Source organism: Electrona antarctica (assembly GCF_951216825.1).
Source record: "Electrona antarctica genome assembly, chromosome: 16".
Taxonomy (NCBI): Eukaryota; Metazoa; Chordata; class Actinopteri; order Myctophiformes; family Myctophidae; genus Electrona; species Electrona antarctica.
This window is the reverse complement of record NC_136797.1, coordinates 13,326,370-13,339,559: the sequence shown is the minus strand read 5'-3', so window position 1 is coordinate 13,339,559 and position 13,190 is coordinate 13,326,370. Positions and strand designations below refer to the sequence as shown.

At 45.5% G+C, this 13,190-nt stretch overlaps 1 protein-coding gene across 1 annotated transcript in view; it reads right to left on the bottom strand.

The window, feature by feature from the left end:
- unc13bb (unc-13 homolog Bb (C. elegans)) overlaps positions 1–13,190 on the bottom strand; it is a 124,744-nt gene that overhangs the window by 64,172 nt on the left and 47,382 nt on the right. The window contains exons 9-10 of the mRNA XM_079524548.1: positions 4,870–5,163; positions 4,295–4,385 (exon numbers count right to left, since the gene is read on the bottom strand). Coding sequence (XP_079380674.1) covers positions 4,295–4,385; positions 4,870–5,163 — 385 coding nt within the window. The remainder of the gene's footprint in view (positions 1–4,294; positions 4,386–4,869; positions 5,164–13,190) is intronic.

Genomic DNA, 13,190 nt, shown 5'->3' with positions numbered 1-13,190 from the left:
CATGTTAAGGAGCCCCACAATTATATGTATTTGGCCGCCGACCCCCCCATCTCAATATATGTTGTTCCAGCCAGGGACCCCCCCCCAGAAGCAAAGAGTTGAGTTGAAAAATGTTGGATCTGAAAGAATATATTCAAACATTTGGGCCACATTTTCACGATTTTTCAAAAATAGCAGACCTACAAACTCATAGCGTGGCACTCGGTGCCGCGCTATGAGCTTGTAGATCTGCTATTTTTCAATAGCTAAAGCATAACATAATGCTTAAAACACCAAAAGGGGTTCCCTACATACACTATGTACACACAGAGAATCTGAAACGTATCTTGGAAATCCATTGCAACAAATTCATAACAAATATGCGTTTGCCCTAAAAGAGTTCTGAGCCAGGGAATTGAGAATTGGACACTAAATGCACAACACATTCAGCCCCCATTTCCCCCGCTCTGAATCTGTGCCAGCATGCAAGGATGTTTTTTGTACTAGCTAGTGTTTAAGCGCTCATTTATTACACAGCGCTCTTTGACACCACCGTGACAGATTAACTAGCATTTTCTAATTCATTACGGTCTTCTCAGGATTCATCCTTGTGTCTCAAGTGCTTCCCCATGTACCGTAATAAATAACACTTAAGGCAGCTTTCACCTTGCTGCTCCCCTGTCCCCCCTCTCCTGTTGCCGTCGGTCAGCCAGCATTTTAACGTGGCCATCTCCTCCAGTCCTTGCAAACCAATCACCATAATGGAACGCATAGCGAGCACTAACGAAGCGTCTCCATTGTCATTTCATGACGGGCTCAATTAACCCATTTAGACCCCAGGACGACTCTACAAATGTCTTCTAAATCATGACAGTTTTCTGGAAAAACCCCATGTATGTTTCTATGTCGGTGGTTCTCAAACATTTTCATGTCGAGGAGCCCCAGAATTATATGTGATTGGCCGCCGACCCCCCATCTGAAAATATGTTGTTCCAGCCAGGGACCTAGCCTGATGATTGTCAGACTCTGAGCCAGTGCGCTCAGTTGAGTGGGCGGGGTCTATGGGCTGGAAACCAGGCTACCAGGGACCCCCAAGAAGCAAAGATTTGAGTTAAAAACGTTGGCTCTGAAAGAATATATTCAAAGATTTGCGCCACATTTTCACGATTTTTCTAAAATAGCAGACCTACAAGTTCATAGCGCGGCACTCTGTGCCGCGCTATGAGCTTGTAGATCTGCTATTTTTCAACAGCTAAAGCATAACATAATGCTTAAAACACCAAAAGGGGTTAGGATCAATGAGTGTGTGATGTTTACCATGGCCTCCCTCCGCTGGTCTCTAACTGGACTTTGATGGGCAGAAGACTCAACATCTGTAACGCACATCTACAGTATGGATGCACAACTACATACTAATGTTGGATATCCTAGGAAGACTCAACCCATTCATTAACCCCTTTAGGCCTGACGTCGAAATTTTATAAAGAAATCTTCTAAATCATGACAGTTTTCTGAAAAACCTCATGTTTCTATATCAGTGGTTCTCAATATTTCATGTCAAGGACGCCCAGAATTATCTGTATTTGGCTGCCGACCCCCATCTGAGAATATGTTGTTCCAGGGACCCCCCATAAGCAGAGATTTGAGTTAAAAACGTTCGCTCTGAAAGAATATATATATATTCAAAGATTTGCACCACATTGTTCCACATTTTCAAAAATAGCAGACCTACAAGCTCATAGCGCGGCTAGATCTGCTATTTTTCAATAGCTAAAGTATAACATAATGCTTAAAACACCAAAAGGGGTTCCCGCCTTAATAACGGAATGTTTGATGCCTTCATTCTCCCCGTAGAAGAATTCATGATGCACTACCGTAAATTCAAAAAGGCAAAAAAATGGTGATGGATCAACAGCATACTGAGATTTTGTTTCCACATTTCTTTCACGCTCATCTTTTGTCTCCTGTTATCTTTTGTATTCAGTTATGCCTTTCACCCTCAGGCTCAAGTCACCGCTCCATTAGTTCAGTCGTTGCAGAGAGAGAAAGAAGGATACAGGAAGGGCAACAGAAGATGACAAAAAAAGAGAGTGAATTTGCCACACAGTGAGACTTGGTTCATTAGGGTGGTTGAGCTCGTTTCATCCATTTAGTTCCCGCCGGTATAGAGCGTCGCAGTCCCGCCTCCTACCCTGGACCAGGAAATGAAACCCAATGCATTTTCCTCATAGACATTTCTTAAAGTATTTATTTAAAGACGGTTACGCCGCGGACAAAGCCAACTCGAGTCGTGACAACTCATGACAACACAAACAATATTTTGGACCAAAAAAATAATTAGAAAGAAGAAAAAAACGGCAGGTTACAACACTTTTTTTGTTGTTTTTCTTCTTTGTAATTATTTGTTTGGTCCAAAATATTGTTTGTGTTGTCACGACTCGAGTTGGCTTTGTCCGCGGCGTAACCGTCTTTAAATAAATACTTTAAGAAATGTCTATGAGGAAAATGCATTGGGTTTCATTTCCTGGTCCAGGGTAGGAGGCGGGACTGCAACGCTCTATACCAAATACACGTTCTAACAGATTCAACCGGACTGCTGCCCCGATCATAACTTGATAACTTAACGTGACGGGAGAGGTGACTAAATTACTTTAGATTTCAACTAGATATCCGTTGTGGTCCCACATTACAGGCACTTAGATGGGCAAACCGCCCCATTCATGCAAATTACGGACCACTCTGACGAAGCACTGCGAGATGGGTAGAGCTCCGGAGAGAGAGAGAGAGAGAGAGAGAGATATGCATAGATCAGCCTCGCAATTACAGTTTCACAGGAAGAGGGGAAATTATTGTAGTCACTGGGAGGCTGAGAGGAGCGCATTTACATGTACGGTAGCAATCTGTAAAGATTTGAGTTAAAAACTACATGCAGTCTTCATAGGTCCATCATTTATAGAGATGCTTCATGGTAGATTTCCCGGCCAGCCCTATGTTGCGCTGATCAAAGCAGAGCAATGGCCATTTTAAGTGTTAAACACTGCTGTAGTGCTGTAGTGCCACCATCAAAAGGAGAAAGTGGAACTGGATAGGCCACACCCTTAGAAAGGACACAGATAACACCACAAGACAGGCCCTGGACTACAACCCACAGGGGAAGAGGAACCGGGGTAGGCCAAGAAACACCTGGAGACGTTCCACTCTCCAGGACCTAAAGGACATAATTGGAATGAGCTGGCAGGAAGCAAAAGCGCAGGCCCAGAAGAGAGTGAGATGGAGAGCTCTGGTGGACACCCTATGCCCCTCGACGGGGTAAAGAGGATTAAGTCAGTAAGTCAAGTGTGACATTTAGGTTTTTTTCATATGACTATTGTCATGGCAGGCCCCTGAACCGTGTTTGTAGCAAGTGTGGTGCGGATTTGAGCAACAGTGTGCCTGTGGCTCCCAGGGGCAAAACGTGGCCCCTAGGGGGGGGTCATTGTCATGGCGGGGGCCTCTGGGGCCACATGTGGACCCTGGCGTATAGCTATTCTGTGGGAAGACCCCTTAACAGTGTTTGGGCCATGTTCGCTGCAGATTGGAGCAAAGTCTGTGGCAACCAGGGGCCCCTGCTGTGACTATTGTCATGCCAGGGGCCCCTGCTGTGACTATTGTCATGCCAGAACCCTAAACAGTGTTTTGCCACATTTGGTGCGGTTTGGAGCCCCTGGGTGCCTGAGGCCCCTGGGCAGACCCCTGACTAGTGTTTGTGCCAAGCAACGGTGCTCCTCGCAAGTCTGCATGTTATGTTTGTGACCACCCACCCTCTAGGCAATTTTAAGATAGCATATAGGTGATATTTTCCTGCTCACCACTCGCCACCTATCTACTTTTCTACACAAGTGCAGGTTCTATAAGACACCAACAGAAACAACTTCAAAACCAGACCATGCTGCAAGTCATCAACGGCCAACGAGTGGGGCCCGGGCCAAAGAATGAATAAGTAATGCTGCAATCCTTACCATAGATACAAATGAAACTCAACCAATTCCAAAGAGGTGTGCGTGTGTGTGTGTATGTGTGTGTGTGTGTGTGCACACGCGTGCTTGTGCTTAATCCGAGTGCATGTCACATTTGAATTCTTATGCAAGTGTATTTGACATACTAGCACGTAACGCTTGAGAGAGCGTGAGAGAGAGCGTGAGCGAGAGCGAGAGAGAGGTGGATGTGTTCTTGTGTATTTGCATGCAGGTGTTTTGAGGGATGCATTAACAAGGTTACTAATAGTTGATGTATGTGAAGACTATTGGGAGAGCAATTAAATAGAAACCCTCCTTACCTCCCGGACGTGAACTACGATTTTATTATAGGCCCTCATCCAGCTCACTTTGGGTGCTGAGAATGGTAATGGAGATCCTTCATCATGGAATCTGGGGGTAAATCGGGTTAAGACGAGAAAGAAGGTATCTCAGTATCTCATACATTTTCCTTCACAGCGCACTTAACCCATTTAGACCCGACTTCGAAATTTTAAAAATGTCAGTTTTCTGAAATACCTATATGTTTCTAACTTTCTATATCAGTGGTGCTCAATATTTCATGTCAAGGACCCCAGAAACTATATGTATTTGGCCACCGACCCCCATCTGAAAATATATTGTTCCAGGGACCTCCCCAGAAGCAAAGATTTGAGTTAAAAACGTTCGCTCTGAAAGAATATATATTCAAAGATTTGCGCCACATGTTCACGATTTTTCAAAAATAGCAGACCTACAAGCTCGTAGCTTGTCTATGAGCTTGTAGATCTGCTATTTTTCAATAGCTAAATTATAACATAATGCTTAAAACACCAAAACGCGTCCCCGTCCAGAATGGGTTAAAATGTGTCTCGACTGCTGACACTCAAAAGTGTACCTTTGGAGTTTCGTCATATCCAAGCCCATTCCCACGTTCAAGGAGGGTCTACGGGTGTCCAGGGGCGTCTCTTCTTCGTCCTTCAATATGGAATGTCCGTCGGGGGGATGGTGACCATTTGCGGGTGCCGGGTGTCCATTGACCGGAGGGGGGCGAAAGCCAGTGCTGTGGAAGGAGTGGCAGGATTCCTCCATCTCCGAACCCCCGCCGGCGCTCTCCTGGCCAGTCTCACTGAGCTGGGAGCTGGTCTGACTCAGGTTCCCTGATGACCCGTAACGACTACTTTCCACTGGACTGGATTTTTGAAAGATGAGTGAGGGAAATGGTAAATGTTACAGTAATAATAATAATAATAATAATAAATAAATCAAATATAAACTGGTCAAAATGTTTTCACAAACAGTTTTCATTGGATCATCCCAACTTATAATAGGTGTCATAACGGACACTACCTCTATATATGTTCCGTTGTTCATTTAGTACTCCACCCAGGTTAAAGCAATAATATATCTTTGCATCTTATGCAAACACATATTTGGCCAAGAACTAATTGGGAAAAACAACATCATTAGCAATGGACCCCGACAGAAGTGCTAGTTATAGCACAAATAGAGGTAATTAAGTACCTCAAGGTTTGGGTTATTATGTTCCAATGAAAACCGTTTGATACAGTATGCTTAAGACAACACATTGATGAATGCCTATTTGGAGTACGATATAGACAACATTCACAGAACAGAAATCCAAAATGTACAAGGGATTGTTTCTGGTGCAGAGCCCTGCATTGGGATTGGGGTCCCGTGGGACCTCGTCTCTCGAGACAGACGCAGGGCTTAAAGCCAAAAACAATCCCAAGACTGAAAATGTTTCTTTTGCAAATCTGCACTGATCTCATTAAATGACCCCTATGAGATCCTCAGGACTGAAATCTGTCCCCAGGACTGAGAACTTTAAGCCCTGCAGACGTGTTGGTTCCCACACTTTTCAAATGGTTCTACCCAACAGTCTGTACTTGGGAAGATCTGAAAATGAGTAACTATCCCACTTCAGTTTCACCGGTGCACTGCAGTCGCATAAATAACCCATTTAGGCCCGACCTCAAAATTTAGAAAAATTCTTCTAAATCCTCCAGTTTTCTGAAATAAATATTTTCATGATTTTTCAAAAATAGCAGACCTACAAGCTCGTAGCTCGCCACTCGGTGGCGCGCTATGAGCTTGTAGATCTGCTATTTTTGAATAGCTAAATTATAACAATGTTTAAAACACCAAAAGGGGTTCCCGCCCAAAATGGGATAAACAACTCCTACTGGAAACCAAATTAATTGAAGCTAGCCAGAAATGGAAAATAATAGCTTCATATATTTTAATTATAGCTTTATTAATAATAGCTTCTAATCACCCAACTGTGTCTATGTTCGGTGGTGCTGAAGTGCTTAAAATTATGAAATACTCAATGAACCCTCCTCTCTCTCGGTTTATGTTTGGGTCCCAATGAAAGTATGGTAGGAGAAGGCAGCCCGTGAATGTTGCTGTTGGGTGGGAGCGATAAAGATAAACTGCGGGCGGGACGGGTTGGAAACTATGGTGGGAGCGGGTGGCAATGGTCAGAAGAGAATCCAATAGAAGCTGTTGGGCATGGGATTAACAAAACCGTCCCGTGCAGAGCTCTATAGTGGTGTCCTTGGTTGGGTTTATGAGGTAGTCTCCCATATCATCAAAATGGCAAAATACTCAACTCTCACCCAATTATTTGAAACTGGATGAAAAGCATAGTCTGACTCAAATGTCCAAAAAATGACTTGAATAGTGTACATTTCTGTTCTGGAATTATTTTTCAGGGAAATAATGCACCTTATAATATATAAGATTATACATACTGTGTAGAAGAGGCAACATTCATAAATAAAAGGAACCACATTACTATACACAAACACTGATGGAACACAAGATGGAATGGAAGTTGAATGCATGAGCTGTGGAGCTGGACAGGTTAGCTGGACGTTAATGTTTCATGAATAGTGTAGGGGAAAGGGGGCTGCCATGTATTATGCTTTTACTAGCCTTTTAGCATTCAATTGGTCCTTCGTGGACTCGTTGTCCAGCTGCACTCCAGATGTGGGACCTGCAGAGGGGGATGTTTCTACAAGGCTTTCCTTGTCCTTTTGGGACAGGGATGCTGAAGGATCTACTTCAGGAGTGGAGATGCAAATCTGGGGGGTTGCTATATCATCCGTGGAACCTACCGCATCCTTCTTTTGGTCATCAGACGCTGCGACTTTTTCTATAGTGTGTGTTTGACCGGATGCTGGTTTGTCGTTGGCTTTGGGCTGAGTTACAACAGGGGTAGCTTGTGGGCTGGGAGGGTCTGCTTGCCAGGGGAATCCCAACTTTGCTCCGAATAACGAAGCATCTTGTTTTCCAGCAGAAGATATTCCCTCTTGTAACAGACCCGCAGATAATGTTTTAAATCCTGAAAACAAACCACCTTCTGTTTGAGGTTTTGAGGAAGCACCTGAGGGCACTGTTGGTGGGGATGAAAATAGGGATCCAAGAGATTTTCCTGCATCACTGGTTGCTGACATAAAGCCAAAAAGGGACTTTGCTTGAGGTTGCTCTACATTTTTGGGCAACTGATGAGGTTGCTCTACAGTTTTGGGCAACTGATGAGGTTGCTCTACAGTTTTGGGCAATTGATGAGGTTGCTCTACAGTTTTGGGCAACTGATCACCTGGAGTATCCATTCTTTTGTTAGCTGGTGGAACTGATTGGTCAGCCTCTATACTTTCGGGTTCTCCTTTGATGACTATGGGTTTCTCATGTGTCACCTCTCCTTCAAGATTTGTTTCTTTTGTACTTGTGGTAGAAGCTGTTGCAGAATCTTCCGCAGCTGTTGGGAGGGCACTACTTCCCGTTTGATTGCCTAATGTTATTTGCTCTTTATCAGGTAAACTTGAGTCAACCATTTTACCTTCTATGATCTCAGCACCCACTTGAACTACTTTGGGAGGAATGCTTTGATTTTTAATATGTGGTTGTGGTCCAGTTTCATGTGATTGCATCGGCCTGGTTAGTTTGGCCTCAGCTGGCTTAGGTGCTTGTCCTATATTCCCAAATAATGACCCTCCTATTCCCCCAAGCATCGATGCTCCAGCTTGCGGCGCAGTACTCTGGGCAGCAGCCCCTCCAAACATCCCACCGAGTGTTGAGGAAGCAGCTCCACCAAACATCCCACCCAGTATGGAGCCACCGGTCTGGGGACCTGGAGATGGGGCAGTTCCTCCAAACATACCACCCAATATTGATGCTCCGGTTGGAGGAGCAGTAGCTTGAGCAGTACCCTGGGTAGTAGGACCACCAAATAAACCCCCAAGAAGCGATCCCCCTGTCTGAGAAGTTTGGGCGTTGGATCCTGCAAGTATGCCACCTAATATAGACCCTCCGGCCTGTTGCTGTTGACCTTGAGCAGGAGCAGGAGTTGGTTTGAAAAGTGAGGACATAAAGCCTGATACTGCATCGGCCGATGAGTCCAGAACAGATTTTTCAGGCTCCGGAGTTTTCTTATGTTCATCTACAGCTGGAGTTGACTCAGGGGCAGGTGCTTCTTCCGTTTTGGGGGGCATTTGATTCTGGTTGGAAGAATCTGGCGTTTCCAGTTTTGACAACTCTTGGGGTTTGACAGATTCCCCAGTAACGTCAACTTCTTTGGGTTGACTGTGTGATTTATCAACTTCCTGGCCAATAACTACATCCGGTGTATCAGTTTGGGGGGCACTTCTATCTAGATGCTGGTTTGCACCATCAGCGTTTAGGGTTTCTGTCACGTCGCCACCTTTGGGAACACTATCAACTGGAGAGGTCTCAAAAGCAGTTGTAGTCGATATGTTGGTCTCATCACGTGGTTTTGTTGGAATAGTTGCAGTGGACAGATTACTCTCATCACTGGGTTTCGTTGGAGGTATCATTTTGGGAGCTGATGGTGGAGCTGGCTCCCTGGAAGCTGATGGTGGAGCCGATGGTGGAGCTGGCTCCCCAAACATTGAAAGAAAACCTTTTCCAGGGGCAGAGTATCCACCAGTCTGTGGAGCTGCTGGCTGAGGAGTAGTGGGCCCTCCAAATAGACCTCCCAAAATTGAGCCGCCCATTTGGGGTGATGTAGTCTGAGTTCCAGCGCCTCCGAAAAGTCCACCCAACAAGGATCCACCAGTCTGAGGTCCTGCGGTTGAGGCCGCTGCTGCTGCTCCTCCAAATATCCCACCCAAAATGGAACCTCCACTGTCAGGACCAGCAGCTTGGGGAGCAGAACCTCCAAACAGACCTCCTAATAAGGACCCACCTTGAGAAGTTTGGTTGGCGGGCCCTCTAGTGATGCCCCCTGGTCCAGATGCAGATGCTGTAGGTGGAGCACCCGCTTGAACATTACTAGGTTCAGAGAGTCCAGAAAACATTGACAATAAACCTTTACTTGCACCATCTAAAATAGACCCAGCATTTGAGGTGGGAGCCTGTGCACTTGATCCCTGTGGACTTGATCCACTGAGCATGGACAATAAACCCGTCACTGTTGGCTCCTTGGGGGGCATAGGTTCACCTTCTGATGTGGATTGCTTTTGCACTGTTGCAGCCTCTTCAGGAGGCTGTGGCATTACACCTTCAGCTTTAGTGCCATCTTCAGAAGATGTGACAGTTACAGCGGCATCAGTCATTGGGGAGGTCTGTGATTCATTAGCCAGTAAACTGGCCCCATGTAAACTTTTACCCAATGTGTCACTACTGGCTGATGCTCCTGGGGAAACGCTACTGATTGATACTATAGATGGTCCTTGTGAGGGGTCTGGGGGCTGTAGCTCTTTGGGAGGGGCAGCAGTACCTTGTTGTGGGGGTGACATGGGACGAACCTTAGCAGGTTCTTTCGATGCTGTAGTTCCTGAGTTTGGTGGGGTTTGCGTAGTACCGGAGGCCCCAAACATGGAGAACAAACTTTTAGCTGGACTTTCATTGGAGGTAGACAAGCCACCCAGGATTCCCCCAAGGACAGAATTAGCTGTCACTTGTGGTTGAGGTTGTGGTTCCTTTGGGGGAATAGTACCCTGGGGGCGAGTCTGACCAGTAGGCTTTGTTTGAGCAGAAGGCTGGGGAGGACTTGGTCCACTGAACAATGAAAATAGACTTTTCCCAAGAGATTCCTCTTGTGGAGCTGCACTTGGAGGAGGTACTTGTGAAGAAGTCCCAGTTTTAGGTGCAGTCTGTGGACCTGGCCCACTAAATATTGACAATATACTTTTACCAATTGATTCTTCTTGAGGAGCAGCACCTGGAGGTGGCACTTGAGGTAAGGGTCCAGCCTGGGCAGTTGTACCTGACAGCATTTCACCAATAGAGCCAAACAGTCCACTAGTTGATTTAGGTGGCATAGGTGCTGGTTCTGGTTTTGTCTGTGCTGTTGGTGGCACAGTTAGTGGCTGGCCTGGGGCAGGGACAGTACCAGAACTAGGACATACTTGTGATGTACTTTTACCTACGGGTTGGCTCTGACCTGGCTGAGAAGCACCACGATAGTGAATTGTTGGTTGTCTTTGTATGCCCTTAGGTCTCAATGCTGACGCCTGGGAGCTCTCTGAAATATTAGATGTTGACTGCGGTTGCGGTGGTGGAGGGGCCTCAGCAGTAAATAGGCTGCCTATTGATCCAAAGAAATTAGATACACCTGTAGGTTCTTTGTTTGCATTGACACTTCCTGGCAAGGAAGCAGTGCTGGCAGTTTTACTCTGATGATTCAAAGGTGCCTGTGGAGACTTCTGGGGCTCTGGTTTTGGCTCTTCCATTCCAACTGCAGACTTTAAAAAGCCCATGAAGCCAGCTTGTGGTTGTTCAGCTGGTTTATTCACTGGTTGTTCCACTGGCTTATCAACTACTGGTGATTTATGTAGTGACTCTCTTGAGCCTCTAGTGGCCTGTGTTGGCAGGCCTGCCTGTTGTGACATAGTAGACTGAGGAGACTTCTGGGTCTCTGGTTTTGGTTCTTCCATTCCAACTGCAGACTTTAAAAAGCCCATGAAGCCAGCTTGTGGTTGTTCAGCTGGTTTATTCACTGGTTGTTCCACTGGCTTATCAACTACTGGTGATTTAGGTAGTGATTCTCTTGAGTCCCCAGTGGCCTGTGTTGGCGGGCCTGCCTGTTTCTGCGCCGTGGATTGCGAAAGTGTAGGAGGCTGGGTCATTGGACCATCTGTTGGGAGTGTGGGCAATATTCTAGACTGCGAGGTGGCTGGCTTTTGAATTTGAGTCACACTTTGTGGCTGAGCTACAGGTGTAGGGGGGTCTTCTTTCATTATCTTGGACTTAAGACTATGGAAACCTGAAGACAGAATGCCCTTAGATTGCTGGTTAGGAGCCTCAACCCCAGCATATCTACGTTGATCGCGGGAGGTTGTGCCAGCTTTGTCTGGGTCTAACTGAGATGAGCTCTTCTTGGAATGACGATTAGGCTGTTCCTCTCCAGGAGTTACCCTCTTCCTCCATTCCTCCTCTGATGTGTCATCTACATGTTTCACTGTGACACCAGCAGTTGAACGGCGTCGTTGGCTAGGCTTGTAACAGTTGTTAAGAAGCTGCTGCTGAGACGAGTTTGAAGTTGGTGAGGAGTTTAGGGAAACAGCAACCTTCTGAGCAAGAAGTGTCTTCATTTCCTTGTTGTTCCAATACGGACCAATGTGGTCTTTACTATCGCATGAGAGGTCAATAACTTCTGGGTCTTGATAGATATAGGCGGGATGTGCAGAATCCATTCTAACTTTGTTCAGTTTGTATGATGCTAAATCTGCAGTATGGTTTCTCTGTGACATAAATGAGTTTTCAAACATTTGGGAAAAACGCTCAAGATTTAAATTCATGATCTGGTTTCCTTTTCGGTATGCAGAAGATAAGTCTAGGGGAGCATTGAGAAGCTTGGAATCACTTTGATCTTGACCGGGTAGCCAGAGAAGCTCATCTTCATTATACAGTGGGACTTTAAAACCACAGACAGTAACCATTTCATTGTGCAGCCACTGCTGCACATTTCCGCACTGCTCTCCTTCAGGTGCACAAGCATATACATTTTCACCTGCAGCATCTGTGAGCAAAGCATAAATGTATTCATGATCAGTGTACACAAAGTAGCCACAATCACCATCATCTGCTGGCCACCACATTCCTTGCTCCAACAGTGCAAGCCATTGCTGGTACCATTCTGTATCCTCGAGATACATAGACTCTTCAATCTCACAATTGGCACCTGAAGCATTATTAGAATTAGAACGATTGGAAACACCATCAGTGCGAAAGTCCTGAGCAGTATCCATTTCATACTGAAAGTTGGCTGAATAAGACAAGCTTGGAGCAGTCTCCTCATAATAGCCTTCGTGATATGAAACCCCACTCAGGCTATAACAACTGCCATCTTTAAATGAATTACTTGGTTTGGTAGTCAAGTTCAATGCATCGTCCTCTTTGTTTGCGGACTGTAAATTACCCAAGTCATCATAGCTACTCCATAATCTCTTCTTGCCATATGGATCCTTGTTAAAACATCCTTGTTCCTCTAACTGATATGGATCAATGTGTTGTTCTTGTTGGCAAATAACTTCTTCCCATGGCTGTGAAGAAGAGTTATACTGCTCATTCATATTTGAGGCACTCCAGTGGAGAGCGTATCCCTGCACCAACGGTGCATCTTCACATTGCTTTGTGTATCCTTGATTTTCTACTGGCTGTTGATAACCGTGAGAAAGATTCTGAAACTGCTGCCACAGATCAGATTGTTGGATCCATTGGTTTTCATTATAAGTGGGACTCGTAACATAAGAGGACGACTGATCGTCGTACACGTTTGGCCTCGTTGACTCATACAAAGAAGTACAGCTTCCACTGACGTATGGCGGTGTGGATACCGATCGATAATTTGAATCGAAAAGCGAATGAATATTACCCGTGCTGTAAGCCATTGGCCGGACCGATTGAGACGAGTCATACTGTGATGATAGTTGATACAAATCACCTGTGCTAATTGAGCTGTGTGCTGCTTGACCCTGAAAGGATCTTTCAAAAGTAGCCATAGTTCTTAAATCCAAACTCCCTGTGTCAGTTGACACGGGCGAACCATAGATGGCGTGCCTGCTCCTTCCTGGAATATGAGGATCAGGATCAACTCTTTGCTTACCCTCCCTTTCTAAACCAGAGGCGGCACTTGTTGTGGCATTTGGCCCCATTTTTAATACATCTGAAACCAAACCCTTTGCATTAGGTGAAAGTGATATCTCCTCTGGGACCTGAGCTACCCGT